General features: G+C 51.7%; 1 protein-coding gene across 1 annotated transcript; it reads right to left on the reverse strand.

The window, feature by feature from the left end:
- Positions 1-240: 240 nt before the first annotated feature.
- On the reverse strand, positions 241-22,278 carry SSUH2 (ssu-2 homolog). The gene is made up of 12 exons (XM_040245993.1): positions 22,209-22,278; positions 15,119-15,217; positions 14,700-14,781; positions 13,087-13,216; positions 11,847-11,907; positions 10,688-10,812; positions 9,584-9,646; positions 7,892-7,977; positions 6,467-6,559; positions 5,976-6,081; positions 4,262-4,369; positions 241-832 (listed from the first exon to the last, which is right to left on the reverse strand). Exons 1-12 carry the CDS (start codon positions 22,234-22,236, stop codon positions 686-688), a joined length of 1,128 nt encoding a protein of 375 aa, XP_040101927.1. The 5' UTR covers positions 22,237-22,278; the 3' UTR covers positions 241-685.
- Between the last annotated feature and the right edge of the window lie 334 nt (positions 22,279-22,612).

Consider the following 22,612-nt stretch of genomic DNA (forward strand, 5'->3'; position numbering starts at 1 on the left):
ACCCTGAGAGCTGCCACACTGTGAGGAAGCTCACGCTGCTTGGGGAGGCCATGTGTAGGTGTTCCAGCTGACAGTCGCCATCAACCACTGGATATCTGGGTGAGCCAGCCTTCAGATGATGTCAGCACCCTTGCCCTTGAGCCACCCCAGCCTTTGAATCTTCCAGGTGAGGTGCCAGACATCATGGGACAGAGATAGGTCATCACGCAATAGCTGCATCTGAATTTCTGACCCACAGAATGAGGAGTAAAATTTTGTATGCATTTGCCTAAGTGGCATTAAATGGCAGCAAATTTAGTGTATCTTTCAACAATTCAAGATCACTCAGCTCCACAAAAGGCCCGTGCTAGCAGACACACACCAGAACTGAGACTGACCCAGCGAAAAGCAAACTCAACCCCACCCTCGATCAGCACTTTAGTTCAGGGGCCAGAGGCAAAGCCCCTGGTTTAAGTTCTTCTCCTAAAGGAACGTGCATAGATGAATTCTTGAGGGTTAAATACAAGATGGATTCTGCCAAAGGGGCTCCAGAGGGACTTGTGGCTAGACAGAGGAGATGAATTCCCTGGAAGGATACGCAGGGGGTTGTGACTGTCGAGAGGGGCCAACAGTGAGTGAACGCGGAGGCCTCGGCCGTCCTCCTTGGCACCTGTGAGTGGCGGGCTCTGGGGGCAGCTGTGCGGCGTCAGATGATGGTGCAGCCACAGCAGTATCTCTCGGGGTAATCTTCCACATACACTTGGTGGTCGCTCCCGTAGATGTAGTAGACGTCAGTCTTTCCTCGGTACCAGTAACGAACTTCTGTGAGGGGGATCAGCTCCAGGGTCTGGCGCTGAGGGAACAATTGGCCAAAAAGAATGCCTCAGTGTTCTGTTCAAGTCACTCACCTCCTCGAGAACTCTCAGTAGCTGCCTACTGCCTGCAGGAGGAAGCTCATGCTCTGGAGTTGTCATTTCGGCCCAGACTTGCCTTCTAGATGTATCTCCTCCTAGGCCCCTTCACTCACCCGAAGCTCTGCCCCAAACTGACTTCTCACCTTTAACCATCACCTGATTCTAAGTTTCATCAAGTGAGGGCACAGGCAACCCCAGGGGAGTTTCAGGATGTAGGGAAAGTCCCCAGCCCCAAACAGGGCATCTAACAGGACAATAATTTTTAGAATGCAGTGGGGAGAGAGTGAGGCAGAGAAAATTGGAGGGTAAAGTCATTGTAAACACTTTTATATTAAAACAATCATGGAGATATTAGGAAAGGGGACATTAGGGCCCCACGTATGACAGCTGCCTCCTAACTGGATTCTACTTGCTAATGTCTTAACCCTGAGCAAAATATCACCACGAATCTTGGTCTATAGATACCGACCCAAAAGACATTCTGGGGCGAAGATGCATAGAAGTGTTCCCCCAGTATATCTCTTTAAAAAAAAATGCATGTCTGCCCCTAGTTCACCCCTCCCTGCCCCAGGACCACCACACAAATGGCCTGTGTCACCTGAGATAAAGCCCAGGAGACCCAGGGTGTAGACGGAGGCCTGCTGCCAACATACTGTGTGATCTTGGGTAGTCAGTGCCCCTTTGCCAAATCAAGGGTTCAAAAGGACTCCAATTGCCAGCCTCAGTAGTAAAAACGTCCCAGGAGAACCAGCTGTATCCACAAACTGCTAAAATCACATCCTGATCCTCTTGCTCAGTCCCAAAACAGACACCTCAATATTTGGGGGTGTTCATTGTAGTATCCCCAGAATACACCAGGGCTGCAGGAGCAAGGGTCCTTAGGTACCAATCTGCGGTCCTCTCTGGATGGAGCTGCAGACCAGGTATCACCTCCAGGTGAACAGCCACTGAGGTATGGCTGACACTCAGAGTACTGCTTACACTGCATCGCCCCCTTGCCTGACCATCCTGCTCTGGCTCCCCAACCCCTTCACCCATTTTCCCTGGGAGCCCTTGCTTAACAAGTGACGAGCACACAGATCCTTGTCTCAGAGCTGCTTTTGCAGAGCCCAGCCTAATGCAAGGTCCAGGCACACCCACTTACAGATGAGGACATGGAGGCCCATGGACAGAAGAGAGGGTTCAAAAGCCGTGACCACGTGCCAGAACCAGGAAACAGAGCCTGACCTGGTAAGCGAACTGTTCCTGCAGCGATTGCCAGGTGAAAAGCACCCTGAATCCCTCAGCAGATAGCCCTGCAAACCTTCCCTGGCTTTCAGAGAGTCACTTGTGTGCCTTGAATGTGGTGGATAATAACATATTCCTTAGAGTTGAAAGGAGAGGGCAATGGCACCCCACTCCAGTACTCTTGCCTGGAGAATCCCATGGACAGAGGGGCCTGGTAGGCTGCAGTCCATGGGGTCGCTAAGGGTAGGACACGACTGAGCAACTTCACTTTCACTTTTCACTTTCATGCATTGGAGAAGGAAATGGCAACCCACTCCAGCGTTCTTGCCTGGAGAATCCCAGGGACGAGGGAGCCTGGTGGGCTGCCGTCTATGGGGTCACATAGACCCAGACATGACTGAAGTGACTTAGCAGTAGCAGTAGAGTTGAAAAATTTGAGTTCTACTCCTGGGCTCTTTCACTAAGAAGCTGTGTGTCATTACCTAAATTACTTCCATTCTCTGGGCCCCCTCTGATTTATTGGAAAAGTCATGGTTTGAAGTAGACCAGAGGTAGCTGAGAATGCCCACAGGCTAAAATTAGCCTGGCAGCCCATACAGTGTTCTTAGCATTTTTTAAAAATTTGTTCTCAATATTGAAAACCTAGAAGGTTTCATATAAAAATGTGGAGTTCAGAAGGTCTGAAATCTCTGCCCCACAGAGTTGAGGGGAGGCCCAGCCTTCTGGATAAGGGGCCCTCCCACCCACAGTACCACCCACCCACAGTACCACCCACCCTGCCAGCCTTCGAGTTTGCAGTGCCCTCATATCACGTTGAGGTTCATTCCAGCTCCAAGAAGAGGGTCACTATTAAGTTAAACGCATCCTTTTCTCTCCTGCAAATAGGGTAGATGTCCAGAGAGAAGGGGAATACTCATTGCAAAGGGAATAGAAGGACACTTCCCTGGTTGTCCACTGGTTAAGAATCCACCTTGCAATGCGGGGTGTGTGGGGGGGGGCGGGGGGGGGGTTGCCTGTTTGAGCCCTGTTTGAGGAACTAAGATCCCACATGAAGCAGAGCAACTAAGCCCCTTGCCCCAACTAGACAGTCCATGTGTGTGCTGTACGCTCAGTCGTATCCAGCTCTTTGCGATCCCATGGACTGTAGCCCACCAGGCTCCCCTGTCCATGGAATTCTCCAGGCAAGAATACTGGAGTGGGTTGCCGTTTCCTTCTCCATAGGCCACAACAAAAGGTCCCGCATGATGCAACTAAGATCCGACACAGCCAAATAAAATTAATTTTAATTCTTTTTTAAATGGAAAGGAAGGAATATTGACATTTTAAGTATTAGGTTCCGGGTGGTTAAAGCAAATGATCTCATTCCTTCAAAACCCTCTGAGGCGATGGTAGCATCTCTTTTTCACAGGTAAGAAACTGAACTGCAAGGAGTTCGCAGCTGGTGTGGGACCACTTTGGGATACGGGAGAACCAGGATCTGCACCCAAACTGTAAGACTCGGACCCCAGAGAGACTCCTCGCCAAGTTCAGGCGCTGGGCTTCACGGCTCGACCCCTCATCTTCCAGCCCCATTTCTTTTACACACACACCCGTCCCTTCCCACACACCACCCTGCTTCTGGAGGCGCGATGGGCAGCACCGCCACCTAGTGGCCAGGAGGATACAGCCGCGCAACTGCCCCGGCCCAGGCCGCCGGTCCAACATTTAAGGGGCCGGAGATTTGGCAAGAGCCCTGTCGGGCCGCACGCTGGGTTCCAGCCCTGCCTTCCACCCTAGATCTCGAGCTTTCCGTCCCCTCTCTGAATACCAGGGGGTGAGAATCAGCATCACACTGAGCCACATTCCTGCGTGAAACCCTGCAAGCTTCCTGTTGCTGTCTGGATAAATTAACCCAAGCCTCTCCCTGTAGCGCTCTGCTAGCCCGCCCTCTCTGCCCTGCAGCCACTGTGCCCCCAAGTCAGTCCCCAGTACCTCCGTGCTCCTCCCACTGGGGCTCCATCCGTCCGCCCTGCCACGCGGGGCAAGGAGCCTTCCTGCAGAGGGAAGGGCCCACTGCCTCCTTCATGTCCACAGGGCAGTGCACTGGAGCCCCAGCCCAGCCGGCACCTCACCTCCCACCAGCCCGGACCCCCTCAGCTCACCTGCTGCAGGACGCGGGCCCGGGAGGCCAGGGCGGCGCTGTGTTCTGAGATGCCGCGCCTGGAGGCCAGAGAGATCTCCCGCAGGGGGAAGTCCACAATGGGATACACCTGGGGGAGACGCAGACCGCCTGACCCGGAGCCTCAGCACCTGCAGCCTCAGAGGGCCGAGGGGAGCGTGAGCCCAGAGAGCGGAGGGCCCAGGCCAGGGGCGAGTGGGACGTGTGGGGCTTTTTAAACCTCCACAGACCCCGGATCCAACCAAAGAGGAGCACTGTGGACAGAGTACTCCCCCACCCAGCAGACCTTTGCTGCTGCCTAACTCAGGTTGAGGGTGGCTGCAGGACTTCCTAGAGTGGTGATGCCTGAAGTGAGCCTTTAGGAAACAGAGTGACTGGGGCAAAGAAAGAAGGCTAAGGACTATAGCGCAGTCATAAAGAAGGAAACCCTGCCATTGTCAACAACATGGATGGCAAAGGGCATTATGTTAAGTGAGGTAGGTTAGCGAAAGATAAATATCCTATGATCTCACTTATATGTAGAATTAAAACAAAAACAAAAAACCAAACTTCTAGATGTGGAGAATATACTGATGGTTACCAGAGATGGTAATGGGAGTCAGGGGAAGTGGGTGAAGGGGGTCAGTTAGTACAAACTTCCAGCTATAAATAAGTCTTAGGGATGTAAATTACAGAGCCATGACTACAGATAATACTGGATTGTATATTTGAAAGCTGCTGAGAGTAGCTCATAAAAGTTCTCATCACAAGAAAAAAAAATTTTTTTAACTGTATGGTGATGGATGTCAAACTAGATATATTTACCAGCCAATATGAAACAACACATACTGTAAAAAGAGAAAGGAAGGAAGAAAAGAAAAGAGAAATAAGGAAAAACTGACCCTCCCAATAAACCCTGGTGGACAGCAGGGGGCAGCAAATCTTTTCTGTAAAGAATCAGAGTAAACACTCAGGCTTTGAAGGCCATAGGGTCTCTGTCTCAACTGCTCAGCTCTGCCCTTGAAGTATAAAGGCAGGCACAGACAGCACACAAATGAGCTGTGCTCCAATAAAACTTTATTTATAAAAAGCAGGGTGAGGGCCAGAGTTTGCAACCCGCAGTGTACAGATGCTCCCTAATCTGGCTGCTGGCACCTGTTGTGTCTCAGCCCCTTGCTCTGGCCGGTTCACTGTCCCCAGCCCCCCTGCTCTCTGCTGCTCTTTATGGCCTCTGTCCTGCTGCTTCCTCTGCTGGACACCTTGACCCCTGTTGTCACACCGTCCACTTGTTCCCAACACCACTCCCCACCCCAACACCTCTGCCCCTTCCTGTCTTTCCACCATACAAGACTGTGAAGAAAATGCCATTATCACCTTCTCCCTCAAAAACTGTGAGACCTAAGGGCAGAGATTCTGTTTTCCAGGATCCCCAGGGTCTAGCATAGTGCCTGGTACAGGAGGAAGGTCTCGAGATTTGTGCAGGGGAAGAAGGGAGGAAAAGAGGGAGAGAAAAGGCACAAGGGAAGGATGAAAGGCTGACGATGTAAAACTCAAAACAGAAGTAGCCCTGAAGGGTCCCAGCAGCTTGGGTCCTGCCTGGGAAGCTCTGCTCCTGCCCAGTCTCTGGATGAAGGCAATGCCTGCAGAACCGGAAGACCCAGGCTCACAGGGGAGGAGGGACCCAGCTCCCTTTGGGGCAGTCGCAAAGCCCTCCTCACCGTTGTGTTTTCGTCCTTAAAGAGGGTCTCTCCTCTGGCTTTAGCAAGCAGCTCCCCAGGGCAGTCCAGCTGGTGCTCAGACACAAACTCAAATAGGCTGTTCTTCCTGGAAGTGAAGAGGATGAGAGACGGAGCTGGGGGGTTGGGTTAAGAACATGGCCTTGGCATCAGGCAGCCCAGGGCAGGAGGGCTTGCCATGCTACCCTTGGGACCGTGGGAACACGCTTTAGCCTCTCTGGGCCTCAGCAGCCTCACCTGTAAGGAGGGAAACTAGTCAGGTGCTGATCCAGCAAGGTGCCTGACGGGAAAAACCCTGAATGTGTGGGAGCTTTCCTGACGTGGGAACTCAGGGCCTGGGACTCCTGTCTCCCGGCAGGCGCCTGCACTGTGAGAGCCCCAACCAAGCGGACCTCCTCTGCAGACGCCACTGCAGGCCCTGCCCCACCCCAGCCACCACCCCACCGGGCCACGGCACAGAGAGGCCCACGTACCACGTGATGACCAGCTGGATGAAGTGCAGCAGCTTCTTCTCGCCCTTACAGGTGGCACAGGTCTTGTTCCCCCTCCCAGAGCACGTGCTGCATCTGAGAGAGGCCCCGATGGTAACAGACATTCATGGCATCCCAGTGGCTCCAGGGCCCTTGCCCCACTTCCTTCCCCAGAAAGGTGGGCTGTGGTGGGCAAGGCTTGCTTCCATGTGCCCACCATCTAGACCTCCTGCTTCTCATAGCAGTGCTCCAACCTCCTACTCGAGACCACCCTTCCCCCCGCTCCCCAGAGCCTACACGGTTCAAGGGCTTGTGCCCCATCCCTCCTGTGAACAGCCTGAGACCTCAGCCTGGCCAACCAGTTCACTCCATCTCTCTTGCCACAGGGCTGACACAAAGACTGACACATGGGCCAGGTGGGTATATTGAGATCTACCCGAGAACTTTTGTTGGAACTATCAGGAAAGGGTCATCCTTTTCTACTGAGGTTGCCAAGCCTGGAGCTGCTGGTGGCCACCTCTGCCACCACAGGAGATAAGGTGCCTGAGAATGAGGCCAAAACAAAGGCAAGCAGAGAGAGGGACAGAGACAGATTCCTGGTGATAGCACTGTAGCACCTGGATCCAGCTATACCTGAAGTCATTCCGGAAATCTATTCCTAGTCTTTTCCACTGCACCGGCCTACAAGTTTACTGTTTTGCTAAAGCCAGTTTGAATTGGAGTTGTCTTACTTTTTAAGTGAAAGAAACTTGAGTTTCCTTCCAAATCTAAGAACTTCTTTACCAATCACAGGTGGCAGATCCTCCAAAGCTCACCATCTGGCTTGTTAGAAGGATGGCCTGGGCCTTGGTGAGCTCAAAGTGTCGTTAACCAGTGCACCCACTGAGAGTTTCACTCCTCGGGGTTTCTCGTTCCCTTTTAAAATTTTATAAATACACGAAAGGCCATCATTTCCAAAATGGGCAACAGCCCCTTGACTGTAAAGTCCTGTGAACAGGCACTTTGTTGATCTAGCCAATCAGCTGCCCTTCCTTGATTCCTCCTCCATTTAGTCCCTGTAGTGGGTTATAAACACGGTGTGCCCAGGCCTGGATCCTCCGAGTTAAGAGTCTCACCTTGGGTGCTTTCTATATTCACTTCCCCTCCACATGAGCAGGAAGAGGTCTCCTCTCTTCACCTACTGCCTCCCTTCCTCCCGGAAGTGCCTCGTCCCTCCCACCACCCACCCACCCACAGATTGCCTGACGGGCTCCATCTGGTCTGGAGAAACACTCTCCGAGGTGACAGGCACCTACAATGCCCAGAGCTCTGGGGACATGGGTGACAAGACGGATCGCGCACCCACTTGCCTTCCTGAGGGCAGGCAAGCAAGAACACCCGTGAGAGCACACTCAGCTCCTCAGCCCTGGCTGGGGAGCCCGGTCTTACCTCCGCCTGCCAGACCCCGAACACATCTGACACCGCCGGGCAGACCTGGCTTTGCGCTTGGCGCCACTGCAGGAGGAGCACCGAGCCTGCAGACACACACAGCCTCAGCCCCCACCCACCTCCCGGGAGCAGGCAGAGGGCGTCCTTGCTGCAGGCCGGACTGTGACCCTCCCCAAGCCACTTCCCCACTCCCTCTCCCTGGGCCTCTGCCCCTTGTCTGTAAAAGACCCTGCATCCTCTCGTCCCTGTTTTTTCTGAGACATTCGCCTCTGCTGCTCTTCTCTGATCCCCACGACCCCCAGGGACCATCCCAGACCAAGCAGGCATGGCCAGAAGAGGCGGGGAGACGGGCAGGCTGGCCCCTCGGGTACTGGGGGTAACAGTTCAGTCTTAGAAAAGCCCCCAGAGATGGGCCAGGGTGCACCCCTATAGTAGGCTCGAGGAGGGCTCGGCAGCCATTCCAGGGAAAGCCTGAGGGACAATGCGGGAGGCGGGGAGAGGGGAGGGAACAGCAAAGGCCACGGGGAGGCAGCCCTGGGGAGGGGGCCAGGGCAGGACTGAGGCCACAGGAGACACAGGGCTGGCGCAGCCACAGCTGGACCCCGCAGGGCACTGAGCTGGCAGAGTGATGAGCCTGCAGCAGGTGGGAGGTGGGCGGAAGGGAGGTAGGCAGGTAAAGGAAGGAAAAGGCTCAGCTTAGAGCAGCAAGTGGTCAGTGTGTATCCAAAAGCCTGGGGCACAAATGGCGAGGTGGGGAAATCTGAGAACACACAAGGGGCGTGGACTTCCTGCTGGGACAGCCAGTGCCTACAGGGTTCTGCCGAGAACACTGATGCCACAGGGGCCTGGATGGTGCTGAAGGGCCCACGACGGGCTGAATAGTATACATTATCCCCTCACTCCCAGATTCACGTCGAGCAGAACCTCAGCATGTGGCAATCATCTTTGCAGATGTAATTAGTAACGGTGAGGCCACACTGCAGAGGGTGGGCCCTGTGTCCAATGACCCGCGTCCTTGTGGGACGGCAAAGACCCACACACAGAGAAGCGATGGAGGCAGAGGTGGGGCGAGGTAGCTACAAGCTGAGGACTGCCAGCTGCCGCCAGAAGTCTAGAGGAAGGATAAGATGGCGCCTCCCCCAGGGCCTCCCAGAACTAACCCTGCCAACACCTTGATTTTGGATTTCCGGCCTCCAGAACTCTGAGAGTATAAATTTGCTGCTTTAAGCCACCCAGTTTGTGGTCCTTTATTACAGCTGCCCCAGGAAACTAATCCAAGGCCCAAGTCTTGCCCCTCCAAGGCCCCTAGTGTCCCTTCTCGGCACTTGGTCTGCACTGTAAATGCTGGTCTGTCACTCTGTCCCACAGACAGAGGGTCCCTGCAAGGAGCACCCCAGGTCTCTGTCCTCCTGCAGCTGTACTGAGAGGTACTCAATAAATGTTTGTAGGTGGAGGAGGAAAAAAGAGGAGAATAAAAATCATGAAGCATCAAAGTGAAATAAAGTCAGTAGATACCAGCCAATCCAACGTTCCCATTTTACAGGCAGGAAAGTAGAGGCCGGGAAAGGGAGGATGACTTGACTGAGATCCCACTGTTAGTGCAGGGAGCCCCAGGCCCCAGCCCAGCACTCCACCCCCACAGGGCCCTGCTCCCACACACCACCAACTCACCAACAGTGACGTGTGACTCACCGTGCCAGCCCCGTGGCAGCCACTGCACTTGTAGCGTCCACGCCCGTGGCATTTGTGGCATTCCTGAGAGTAAATGCTGTCCTTGGTCCAGTTTCCCAGGAACCAGCAGTTCCTGATTTCACCACCCCCACCCCCAGGATGTCAGTATCCCAAATAAATGTACAGCAGTTCAGGCCACAGTGGGAAGATGGCCATTCGCTCATGACAAGGATTCCAAAGAGCTTTGAATGCCAAGCCAAGGAGGTCACATTACCATCTCCTTGGAGCTCCAAATGATCTGTCCTAGATGCTAAGACGGGGAGACCTGGTCTCTGACTCCCATGTCTCAACTCATACTCCCAGGCTAAACCACAAAAGCCAGTATCCTTTGCCTAACAGGTGGCTAAAGGAGTCTTTGGGAACAGAAGCCATTAAAAAAAGACAAAAACAGTATTTTTGCAAAAGGCAGTGAGCTAGCTAGTGGAATTCAATAACTGAATCAAAATAGCTTTTGCGCCCTGGAGAACAGAATGAAACACTTTCTTGATCTCTCAAAGTTGTTTTTGTCTTATGACGCTGTGAAAGCTCAGAGGGTAAAATGGCACGCTTGAATCAAGTTCTAAAGTGAAAACAAGGTACGTAATCAGATGAGAACATAACATAAAACATCTCGGCTGTGTCTTTACAACACACTAGGCTACCCTCGCTGCCGGTAAACAGCACGGATGTCGAATTCTGCTCCCCTAATGACTTCCATTTTTAAAAATCCCATGATGTTTTAATTTTATCTTTGTTTCATTCAGCTATTTACCGATGGGCAAAAAATAAAAATAAAAAGGATAAAAACACTCAGATGTCCTCAGAATATGAATGCTCACTATTCAAAGCTGGTGACAATTTCATACCATCCTGTTGCTATGTGAATGCTCCCTACTCTGCGTGGAATTTTGTGTGAGACTATATCCCATAGACTGGGTTTCCTTAGAATTCTGTGCATTTGATGGGCAAGGAATGAACCACCAGCCTAGACTCTCAGTTTCCTTTTTAAAGGGATACAGTTTGATGAAACCACGGTGCCAGAAAAACCAGCTCAGAGAGGAGTAAAGTCTCCAGTAAACAAGTTACCTTGACCAATGACGAGTGAGGGACTTGGAACCTCCTAGTGTCTTCCTGAAACATTGGGGGAAGCTGGACCTTGATGTCCCAGAGCCTGGGGGAGGTTCCTCTTTGTGGCCCATCCACGGAGTGATCTGACAGAGAAAGGGGTCATTTTAAGACCAGCAGACAGCTGGGAGTACCAGCTTTCATTTACTCATCAAAGAGTCTGGACCTTCACCTGGTACCAGGTATTAGGCTCAACCCTGGGCCAAGGGCCTGGTAGGCACAGGTCCCTTAGAGTCCGTGGTTAAGAACCTAAGCTCTGAAGTTGAACAGACCTGGCTGACTCCTGTTTCTTTGTACTTCCCGGCTGCAGAAGTCCACCCCAGCTTCTCTACCTCTCTGCCCTGCAATTCTCTCCTCTCTTAGCCCAGGGCTAGTGCACGCTGAGAGAACAACAGACAAGGACTGGAACCGCTACCCTCACCACTCCCACCATCTCCTTCTTTCTCATCCTCCTCCTCCATTCAAGGAGACAGATTCAGCAACAACCACGGTACAGTGGACTATGACATGCTAAGTGCTTTGGACCAGAGCTGAGTGAGTGAAGGGTTCTGAAAACTCAGAAGATGGACTCCCTCTGCTGGGCAGGAGGTATCAGGAGGGGAAATCTTCAAAGGCTTCCTAGAAGAGGGGACCCGTGAGCTGAGCCTTGAAGGACAGGCCATAGTGGTCAGCATGGAAAGCAGGTTGAGCACAGAGCTTCCCAGACAGACAGCCTTAAGCCTTTGGGTGCTCCAGCAGAGGGCGGGGTGGTGCACTGAACAAGGAGGGGGTCTAGAGACTCGGGGAGGTGCTGGGGTGGCCTGGGAGGCCGGCAGACGCCCGAGCACACTTGCTCCCTTTGCCATCTGGCCCCAGGTGGCAGCACCAGCCTGTGGCCAAAGATAAACACTAGACTTTTTCAGGATCTCCTGCGTACCACTTCTTGGACAAGGAAGTGTTTGCTAAGCTCAGCTCTGTGGAGGCTCCAGGAAGAAAGGCTATGCTGTCATTTTATGGGAAATCAGGCTCAGGGCAGCCGAGCATCTTCCTTAGGGTTAGTAGCTAAGACAAGTCCTGACATTCACCACCAGCCCCGTCTGTATCTGCTCCCAGTTACACTGATATCAGACAACTCACTCACTGGTAAAGGGCTGAAAAGTCCATTCACTTATCCTGGATTCACTGAAGGTCTCCAGTCGATACTGCAAAGGAAAAACAACGTGTTCACACTCATGCCCTTAGGAAGACAAAGCCTTATGCAGAAAATGAGGCTTCCCACCCCTGGGCTCATCATGCCATGCACAGCACCCAAGGGCTGCTCCAAACAGGCTGGCAGCAGTGACTTCTCCCAGGTGGCCTGGGACACTCCTGCAGGGGTCACTCAGTCCGAGGAAGTGTCCCCTGACCGGCGCACAACTGGGCAACTTCAGCTCCCCGTTTCTTTACACATAGAAATGGTCTACCACGTAAGTTTTGGAGCAAAAACCTCCTTTTGACAGATGGAGGCTGCTGGAATCAGCCACTCCGAGCGTCCCCTTGGAGGAATTTATCTGCCTGATGTCCAGACCTTCCTTCCTTCTTAAGCCTCATCTGCAGGAATACAAAATGGGAGGGATCTTGGACATTTCCCAGCTCCTCCTTTCCCATGTGAGGAAAGGGATGCTCATCAGAGAGGTCCACTGGCTTGCCTGAGGTCACACAGCCACACAGAGACCTTTACCCCAGATCTGCTCTGGCCACTCCCTGCGAGGCCGATTTCTATGTGACTGTGTGCCCTCTGGGGGAAAGCTACGCCAGCGACACAGGACATGTGAACTGACAGCTGATCGTGTTGAGGCAGAAGGCAGCAGAGGTGCGTTGAGGCCTCGGCACCAGACACAGGCCCACCCTGGAGCCTCAGGCCCGGGGATGATGAATGAAATGATCATTGGCACAGATGAAACGGGGGAGGCAGAGGGAGCTGGGATCAGGGCCGGAGGTGGTCCTTTCATCCCTCTGGCTAACAGATTAGCTGTGTCTTAAGAAACAAGGCTTTGGAACCTGCAGATCTGGCTTGAATCCCAGCTTGGTCACTTCTAGCTTCGGGTTTGGGGGCAAGTAACTCCACTTCTCTAAACACCCAATTCCTCCTCTTAACTGGTGACGATGGTGATCTGCAGTGCAAGGAGGCTGTGAGGATTTGATAAGACATATAGAATGTGCTTTCCAGAATGCGCAGAGCATTCAAGCTGCTTCACGGTGACTGATACTCGTGATTCCTCGTATTCTCCCTCACTGCAAACCCGGGAAGTAACAGAACCAGCATCACCACCGGTCACACACACACGGCCCCCCACGATTCCTTTCCCCGGCCTCCCCAGACCCCGCCGGCCGCCCCTCACCCGGCACAGGTTCTGCTGCTTCAGCTCCAGGATGACGAGGTCGCCAGCGGCTGCGCTGCCGTAACAGCACTTGGCGTTCACGAAGCTGAGGAGGGCTTCCCGGGCCACCTCTTCGGTCACCACAGGGACCCTGCCGGGGACCGAGCAGAGGGCAGTAGGTGTGGGGACAGCCCCCTCCCTGTGCAGATGTTAACTGAGGGCTGGAGACTGGGGGGGCAGGGAATTGGGGGGTGCCACGGTCCCCAGCAGGGATAGAGCCCTCGGGCGTCCTCCTGGGCAGGGTGTCTCCGGCATCAGGAACTCTGTGAACAGATTGCTGGGGGGAAAGCGGCACCGTCTAGAGGACAGAAATGTACTTTAGCTGGAGCGTGGAGCTGGGGAGAAGGGCTGATAGAATCTTTGAACTTGAATAAAATAAAAACAAACAAAATAAAAAGATGAATGATGTCATTTTGTAGGTATGGAAAACTGAGGTCCAGAGAAGATGTCACACAGCTAGTCAGAGGCAGAGTTAGGCAGACAAGGTTCCTGCTCTCGGGAGCTGTAAGCAGCGCTCAGGAGGAGACCCCAGTCGAGAACCTTCTGACAGTGGCGTCCAGGGAGACTTCCTGTGAGCCAGCAGCAGGAGAGCAGCACTGGGTGGAAGGCAGACAACAAGTGGCCCTTCCTTGGCCTCCTCTCTGGAGACTCCCCTGAGGCCCAGCTGCCCTGTTCCTCCTCAGCAAAAGCCTTCCTGCCCTACCACCGCCATAGGCAGGGGCCCCTTCCTCCTTCTTCCCCTTCATCTTCATATTCTTCTCCATGGCAGCCCAACTCCAAAGGTAAGCCCTGCATTCACACACACTGTGTCCCCAGCACCCCTGCCCAGGGCACAGAGAGGTCTGTGCACCCACAGATGGTGCAAAGCAGATGGAGAATGTGGGGGCTGGGACGGCTAAGACGGGTCCACGGAGGAAGTGGGTCCGTGGGCACACAGGGCGGGTGGCCAACAAGCAGAAGGGAAGTGGTCCAGGCAGCAGTGGGGCGAGGAACCAGGAGGACACCCTGGAAGGCAGGACACAGCCGCTCTAGACTTACAACAGGCATAGCTCCTCATTGTGTCCACCCACACCTGGTTGGACAGCTGGAGCTCTGCCCTGAGTCCTCACAAGGAGGGCCTGCTCCAGGGAGCCGAGCAAGGGCGGCAGACTTTTGCTAAAGGCTTAGAGAGCAAATGTTTTAGGCTTTGTGGGTCATATGGCCTCTGTGTCACCACTCAGCTCCTCTGTCACAGTGTAAAGGCAGCCACAGACACTAAAGGGAAAAAAATGCATGGCCATGTGCCAATAGGCAGTGGACTGGATCTGACCCAGGGGCCGTCATTCGCACCTCCTCATCTAGAGTTTTCAACCCTGGCGTGCCAGCCAGACAGCTTGGAAAGCTTGGACAAGTACACATTCCCAAGTTCCATCCCTGGAGAATCTAATTGAGTGGGACTGAACTCTGAGGCACAGTCTAGGTTGAAATCTGTGGCCCCTGAGATCTCCGAGAAGGGCTCTCAGGGGACAAAGGTGACCGAGGGATCATCATGCATGAGCCTGTGTGATGGCTCCCCGGGGGTCACCAGAGCTCACCTGTGTTCCAGAAATGAGGACCAGCATCTTTGTTCCTGGGGTCTCCCTGTGGTCTCTGAAGGTGGGAAAAATATCTGGTGTCCTGGAGGAGAGGGGAGGAGTCAGGGTTCAACAGTCTGGCTTCAAGGCACAGGTATTTATGGGATGAAAGAAGGAAAAATAGGCCGAATGTGAGAAAGAACAGATGAAGAAGGAGGGTTCCAAGACCAGCATCATCCTGGGCTTAAATGGAGATGGACGTGGTCATGGAATGTCCATAACACAGGGCCTATGACCCTGTCCTCCAGTTCCCTCCAAACAGTGACAAGGGGCTTCCCAGGGTCCCCAGGGGACAGGGGAGTTCTCCCAGGCCAGCCTATTCCACACACACCCCCTTGATAGCATCACCCCTGGAAGAGGCTGGAAGACCACACACTTACTGTCCCCTTGAAGGACCCAGTCACAGCTGGGCAGCGTCTCTAGGAGTTCTGCCGGGGGTGCCAGAGGACTGTCAGCCTCGAAACTGAGGTCGACCACATCTGAGGGAAAACAGGCAGTGCTGAGCCTCGGGGAGGAAGGGGCTGCGGCAGCTCAACCGGCAGTTGACAAGTGAGGGCCAGTACGTGGGGCAGAGCCCCGAGGCTTAGGCCAGTCTCACTGTGGTCCCCTCGGGCCCCCTGGGACACACACATCTGCAGGGCAGGCAGTGATGGGGTGGGGTGATGAGTGTAGCAGCAGTAATAACAAGAAGAACACGAGGCAGGACAGCTCCTGCTTGTTAGCACCTGCTCTGAGCCAAGCATCAGGACAGATGCTTCATAAGCAGCAGCATATCCCCCGGCCCCAGGGGACAGACACTGAGTAACAGATGGGCACACTTCTACAATGCTCCGCTCATCACAAGACGGATGAGCGTTTGCTCCCTTCGAACCCGGGCAGGCTTGTAACTGCTTCACCAAGGGAACACAGGGAGCAGAGAAGAGAACTTCAGCTCCTACTGCTGGCCTCCTGAAGCCAGCCCTCTTGATGCCTGAGCTGCCAGGTAAGAAAGCGGACCATTCCATTGGAGAAGCCAAGTGGAAATGCCCACAGATTACGTGGACAGGGGCCCAGTGATATCCTGCCTTCTCCACGAACCCTGCCAAGCCACCAGGAATATGAGCAGAGCCATTAGGGGCCCTGTAGTCCAGATCACTGCCTGCAAGATCACTAACCCTTTAATGGACTGCATGTCTGCATCCCCCCCAAAATTCATATATCGAAACCCACACCCTTAACGGAGCTGGGGCCTTTTGGAGGAGATAAGGTTGACATAAGGTCTTAAGGAAGGAGTTCTGTGATGGGATCAAAGTCCTAAGAAGGTTGCTCTCTGCTGTGTGAGCAACTAGTGAGAAGGCAGCTATCTACCAGCCAGACGCTGGGTCTGCGAACTGGAAACTCAGGACAACTCATGAAGCACCTCCCACACGTGATGCCTCAACCTCACCATCCCTCCTTGCAGGCGTAGAAGGCAGGACTTCTAACTCTGCTTGACATGAGCAGTGTGAGGCTCAGAGTAGTTATTCCAGTGTCCTGAGGATACACATCGCTAGGGTTAGAGAAGGACAGAGGCTCCTTGCTCCAGCTCTAGCCCACCGGGCCATCCATCAAACCTGGTCCCCAAACCCCCATGCTGGGGGACAAGGATCCCTCAGTTCTGTCTTTCTAGTGGTCAACTGACCACAGGAAGTTGACTTTCAAGGGTGAGCTGAGAAGCAGTTAGTGGACAGGGATTTTCTGCATTAAGTCACTGAAGCCCACTTGATTCAAGCTTTCAGTGGATCCACCTCATCTCCTGGATCCTTCTCTCTTTTTTCTTTTGCAGTTCTTTAAAGCCTGTTGCTCTTTATCACTACAAAAATAAAAATAATATGTTCTGCCCTTTAGAGATTAATAAAAACAAAGGCAAGAGGAATAAGATCTTGTTCAAAAGTAGAACAGTCTAGGTTACCTGGAAGTAGAAATAGACGGCAGGTAGTGAGGAAGCCTGAAATTTTGGAGTTCAGGTCAAGAACAGTGAGGGAAAGAGGGATGTAATTAAAGCAAATAAAAAACCCTGGCTCAACCACCTCCCCCGTTAGGGATGTACTTGTCGTCTGACAGTAAGAAATACTTATGGATCTCTTAAAGTTCTGCCTCCTGGGCGGAAACTTTCAAAGGAAGCAGAAACAGAAGGACATTTGTAGATGTAGAGTACCTTTCTTAGCTGGAAAACTATATCTGTTGAGACCCTGGGGAAAGCCCTGGGACAGATGTGGGTATGACATAAAGTGACATCATCCCAAACCTTTGAACACCTTTGAACCTCAGAACACTGTGTCCTGAAATCTCAGGATGAGAATTCACCTGGAATTACTTGTTGAACCTTGGTTCTCAATATTATTCTGCTTCTAATGAGTTTATTAGCATTCTCAATGACTCTAGCCACCAGGCACCCAGGGATCAGCAAACATTTTCTACCAATCAGTTCAGTTCAGTTCAGTTCAGCCACTCACACGTGTCCAACTCTTTGCAACCCCATGGACTGCTGCACACCAGGCTTCCCTGTCCATCACCAACTCCTGGAGCTTGCTCAGACTCATGTCCATAGAGTTGGTGATGCCATCCAACCATCTGACACTCTGTCGTCCTTTTCTCCTCCTGCCTTCAGTCTTTCCCAGCATCAGGATGTTTTTCAATGAGTCAGTTCTTCGCATCAGGTGGCCAAAGTATTGGAGCTTTAACTTTAGCATCAGTCCTTCCAATGAATATTCAGGACTGATTTCCTTTAGGATTGACTGGTTTGATCTCCTTGCAGTCCAAGGAACTCTCAAGAGTCTTCTCCAACACCTCAGTTCAAAAGCATCAATTCTTTGATGGTCCAACTCTCACATCCATACATGACTACTGGAAAAACACCGTCCCAAAGCTTTGAACACCTGTCGCTGTGTCCTACAAATAACCAGGTGGTAATTTCAGACTATGGGCTGTACAGTCTGCCTCAGCCATTGTGCCCTGAAAGTAGCTACAGACAACAGACAATTGAATCAGTGTGGTTTGGTTTCGATTAAACTTTAGAAAACTGGCAGTGGGTGAGCTTTGATTCATGAGCCATATTATGCCCTCCCTGGCCTGCCACACACTTGTGTGGCTGGGTTTGAAGGGGATCAGGAAGGTGCAAGCTGGAATTTGAAACTTTCTGGGGTGGGGTCCATGCTCATTCATTGCAGTATCTATGAATCCAGTCAAAGGAATTAAAGATGAGGGGCGGGGTTGGACTGCAGCCTGAGGTGATTAGACTCAGACTCCGTGGGCACAGTGGTTAGGAACCTGGGCTCTGATCTGCCACCATCTGAGCCAGGTAATACACGACACTGTCAGACACACATCTTCCCAGCACTCAACCTCCCCAGCTGTGAAAGAGAGCAGGTGATATTCGGGCTCATCTCAAGAGGCAATCTGGTCCCATCACTTCATGGCAAATAGATGGGGAAACAGTGGAAACAGTGTCAGACTTTATTTTGGGGGGCTCCAAAATCACTGCAATGGTGACTGCAGCCATGAAATTAAAAAGACACTTTCTCCTTGGAAGGAAAGTTATGACCAACCTAGATAGCATATTCAAAAGCAGAGACATTACTTTGCCAGCAAAGGTCCATCTAGTCAGGGCTATGGTTTTTCCAGTGGTCATGTATGGATGTGAGAGTTGGACTGTGAAGAAAGCTGAGCGCAGAAGAATTGATGCTTTTGAACTGTGGTGTTGGAGAAGACTCTTGAGAGTCCCTTGGACTGCAAGGAGATCCAACCAGTCCATTCTGAAGGAGATCAGTCCTGGGTGTTCATTGGAAGGAATGATGCTAAAGCTGAAACTCCAGTACTTTGGCCACCTCATGCGAAGAGCTGACTCATTGGAAAAGGCTGTGATGCTGGGAGGGATTGGGGGCAGGAGGAGAAGGGGACGACAGAGGATGAGATGGCTGGATGGCATCACCGACTCGATGGACACGAGTCTGAGTGAACTCCGGGAGTTGGTGATGGACAGGGAGGCCTGGCGTGCTGCGATTCATGGGGTCGCAGAGTCGGACATGACTGAGCGACTGGACTGAACTGAAAGAGACAATGTGTATGCAGCTCTTGGCCCCAAGCCTGGCATGTAAAACATGCTTGGTCAATGCCTTGGACCTGAGGAAAGCAGGTCTTCTTTCTTGGTGCTCCTTTAAGCCAGGGGACCAGAGTGAAAATGTCAGTCATGAAAAGAAAGGCAAGGTTATCACAGCCCCATTCCCTTGGAGGGCCACCACCCACCCGGAAGCCTTGACTCTGATGCGGCATCAACACTGTCCTGGACAAAGGAGACAAGGAAATGCCACGTGGCCGCTCTGTCCTGCTAGAAACCAGACAAAGAGGCAGGAAGAGGGGAAGAATAAGAGGTGGGAAACTCAGAGCTCCATCCATCAACTGGGAGTCACCCTGACCTCTGGCAACGTGACAGAGCTAAATTAACCTCCCCATTATGTTATAGACAGGAATAAAAACCTCCAGGCTGAAGCACGGTCTGACGCATCATTTCCTGGGCAGATCACATCAGGCACAACAGGAATGCAGACGTCATGGGACATTGTGTGGCGCCCAGTATGGGGAGCTCCGACGGGGGCCACCAGCCATGTCACCACTTCCACGATGCTGGGCTCCGTTCCAAGGCGGTTGTCCAGCTGAACCACTGCCCTCTAACAATGCTGGGCCTGGTTTGGGGATGCCCCATGGTCTCTCTTGCACCTCATGACAACCACTTTTGTAGAAGGACAAGATGGGGTTCAGAGATGTGATTTGAGACAATGAGCTCACAGCAGAGACAAAAACACTACTTAGAACTCAGAGCCTGACTCCAAGCCCCATGGCCTTTCCACTCAGGTGGACATCCCACTGCTCCAGGCACACAGGTCAAGTGGTTGCCAAGAGAGCTTCACACAGGGCTACCCAGGTCGTGTTTCTATTCACCAGACACCAGCCGTTTTTCTTTTGTATGGAAAGGAATTTTTCTTGTGGAGACAGGCACAATTCATGGATAACCCCTCAAGTTTCTGTTTTTAAAATGTCACTCCTTTTAGGTCAGAGGATCAAAGGAACCCATGTCTCCCGCTCCTGATTAATCATTGTAAAAGCCCTGAAATGAGATGGAGGTGATGTTAAACGTGACTTCCATGTGGATGCCACATCCCAGAATGCCCCTATCCATGCCTCCTTTGGTACCAAAGTGTATCACTGGAGCAATGTATTTTCTCTGAAGCTGCTCCACATTATAGACACAAAAACTAAGGAGAAAAGACTTTAGTGACCGGGAAGGGTAACTCAATTGGCTAAAGGGGATACCATCTTTCACCTAAGAAGGGACATTTAAATTATAGAAGCCCCACAGCAGCCTTCCTTTCTGAAACCAGAAAAAAATTTTTTTACCTAGTTTCAGATTTGATCAACTTAGTTTCTAAAAAATTTCTGAACCATCTCACACTTTGCAGTAGACCCAAAGTGCCGGCTTAAAGTTCGATTGTGTTGTAAACCAGCATATGAGTGACCCTACAGCAGAATAAAGGGTTTTAGAATTTTAAGGAAACCAAAAAGAGTTCACCTTCCTCTTACCTTGCTTACCAAAAAGCCTGATGCCAAAAGAGAAAGAGCACAATAATAGCATTTTCCATTGAGAGCAGTTTAAAGTTCTAGGGGACATAATCCGATCATTTTCTGATCATTTACTCCATGCCTACTCTGGGCTAAGTGATATACTGGGCACTTTACTTTAAAATTAATATTTTACAAATTATACAAGATGACACAATGTCTATTTTTTTTCTTGGGGGAAATAATGCTCAGAGAGGTTTAGTGACTTAGGTAAAGTCACCCAGCAATTAGGCAGCACTTGGATTTGAATTCAACTCTGACATAGCCCATATCTACTACAACAAAATCCAAATATAAATAGAAAGCTAATGAGCAGTGTTTCTAAGATGAAAGATTTCAATCAACTATTAGCAGAAACTTATTACAATAATGCTGCTGCTGCTGCTGCTGCTGCTGAGTCGCTTCAGTAGTGTCCGACTCTGTGCGACCCCTAGGACGGCAGCCCACCAGGCTCTGGATACACAATTTCAACATATCAGAGGTGAGAGTAGGTCCTCCTCAAATACACGCTAAATTATCTATGTACATTCTCTCACTTCAATATGAAAAAGGACTCCAAGAAAACGTAAACTGAGCTCTCTAAGATTAGCACGCATTCACTTTATACCCCACTGAAGTGCTGAGGCTTGAAGCTCTGAGAAACCAACATTAAAGGCAGTGAAAAGTGTTGGGCTTGCACAGGACCTTCAAAGTCACCAAGTTCAGTAGCTCTGAAAATATGCACTGTCACAGGCCTCTGAGATTCACATGAGACCCGTGGATACCCTACCCCAACCCAGCACACACAGAGCACATATATATCATATTTTGCCCTCGACTTCACGCTCCTCAAATCAAGAACTCCTGACCAATCTCCTTTTACAGTTGGGAAACTGAGGCTCAGAGAGGTTAAATGACTTGGCCAAGATCACACAGCCAACTGGCAGCAGGGCTAGTACTTGAACCCTAGCCTCCCAGTTTTAAATCTGATGCTCCACCATGTTGCCTGTTCCAAATTTAGGATCAAACATTTCTGTTTTAAAATACAGCACATCTCTTCTGAAAATACCACTTCCTTTTTTATTTCTTTAAATAGTTATCAGATTCCTTTGAATTTCTATCCCAGGAAGGACAAGATGGACTTCCCTGGTGGTTTAGATGATAAAGAATCTGCCTGCAATGCCGGAGGACCCAGGTTCAATCCCTGGGTCAGGAAGATCCCCTGGAGAAAGGAATGGCTACCCACTCCAGTGTTCCTGCCTGGAGAATTCCATGGACCAAGCAGCCTGGAGGGCTATAATCCATGGGGTCGCAAAGAGTCAGATATGACCGAGTGACTGGCACCATGCCTAAGGATAAGATGGGGTTACCTGGGCTGTGTTTGATGAGTGGCAATGAGCAAGCCACCTTCTTGTTAGAGGGAGATCACACATAAAAACCTTTCACTGACATTTCTTTAAAATTAACTTCATCTAAGAACTGATGCAACTGTGACTGAAATGGGAACCCTGATATTCAGGCTCACATTTGGCTCTGGAGAATGGGGGTGGGGACCAACTATCAATCAGAAAAAGGAAGGATAAAGAATCTTAAGATTCAGATAGTATTACAGGATTAGGGAGGAAAGTTCTCACCTTGGTTTCTGCCTTCCCTTCCCACTGCCCAGGGGTACCTAATGGAAAAACAGCCCGCAGGGTGCAACTGGGCTTTTCAGGCAAGAAGAAGGAAGGAAGGAAGGAAGGAAGGGACGCTCTAGCAGCACAGACGCAGAACCAAGACAGTGCTGAGGGCAGCAGAGAGATTCCAACTCAGTGTCCCCTGGAAGCGGCTCCCTTTGCCCTGCCCGGCTGTACTCACTGTCATCGTCACTCAGATCCCTGTCCATGGTCCAGATGTCCAGTCAAGGAAGTGTCTGCCCTCCCAGTGGGCCCAGGACGCTGGGATCTGAGGGACCACCCTCAGCCCCTCCCATAACAGCGGGCCCATTGTTGCCCGATTTAAATACAACAGAGGGAAACATCTGCGGGGAAGCACTGAGCCCATCAGAGCACTGCTTGGGTCTAAGTGCTGCTCTTGGGGCTCCTCCTCACAAGACCCTCTACTTGCCAGGCTTGTGCTACCCATCTCCTGCATCCCCACACAGGCCTATGAGACAGGCACTTCTATGGAGCTCACTTTTCTGAGCAAGAATTCAAATCTTCATCTGTCTAGACTCAAGTCAGAGCTCTTGACCCCTGTGCCACATGGCTCATCTGAAGGAG

The sequence above is a fragment of the Oryx dammah genome, unplaced genomic scaffold, assembly GCF_014754425.2.
Source record: "Oryx dammah isolate SB20612 unplaced genomic scaffold, SCBI_Odam_1.1 HiC_scaffold_9, whole genome shotgun sequence".
NCBI lineage: Eukaryota > Metazoa > Chordata > Mammalia > Artiodactyla > Bovidae > Oryx > Oryx dammah.

What these genes read in the sequence shown, in the direction of transcription:
- SSUH2 (XM_040245993.1), bottom strand. Translation starts at nt 22,236, where the DNA reads ATGGACAGGGATCTGAGTGACGATGACA. An exon ending in CTGGGTCCTTCAAGGGGACA is followed by an intron (nt 14,782 to 15,118) that starts GTAAGTGTGTGG and finishes CCTCTCCTCCAG; the next exon opens with GACACCAGATATTTTTCCCA. An exon ending in ATCCAGCTGGTCATCACGTG is followed by an intron (nt 6,082 to 6,466) that starts GTACGTGGGCCT and finishes CTTCACTTCCAG; the next exon opens with GAAGAACAGCCTATTTGAGT.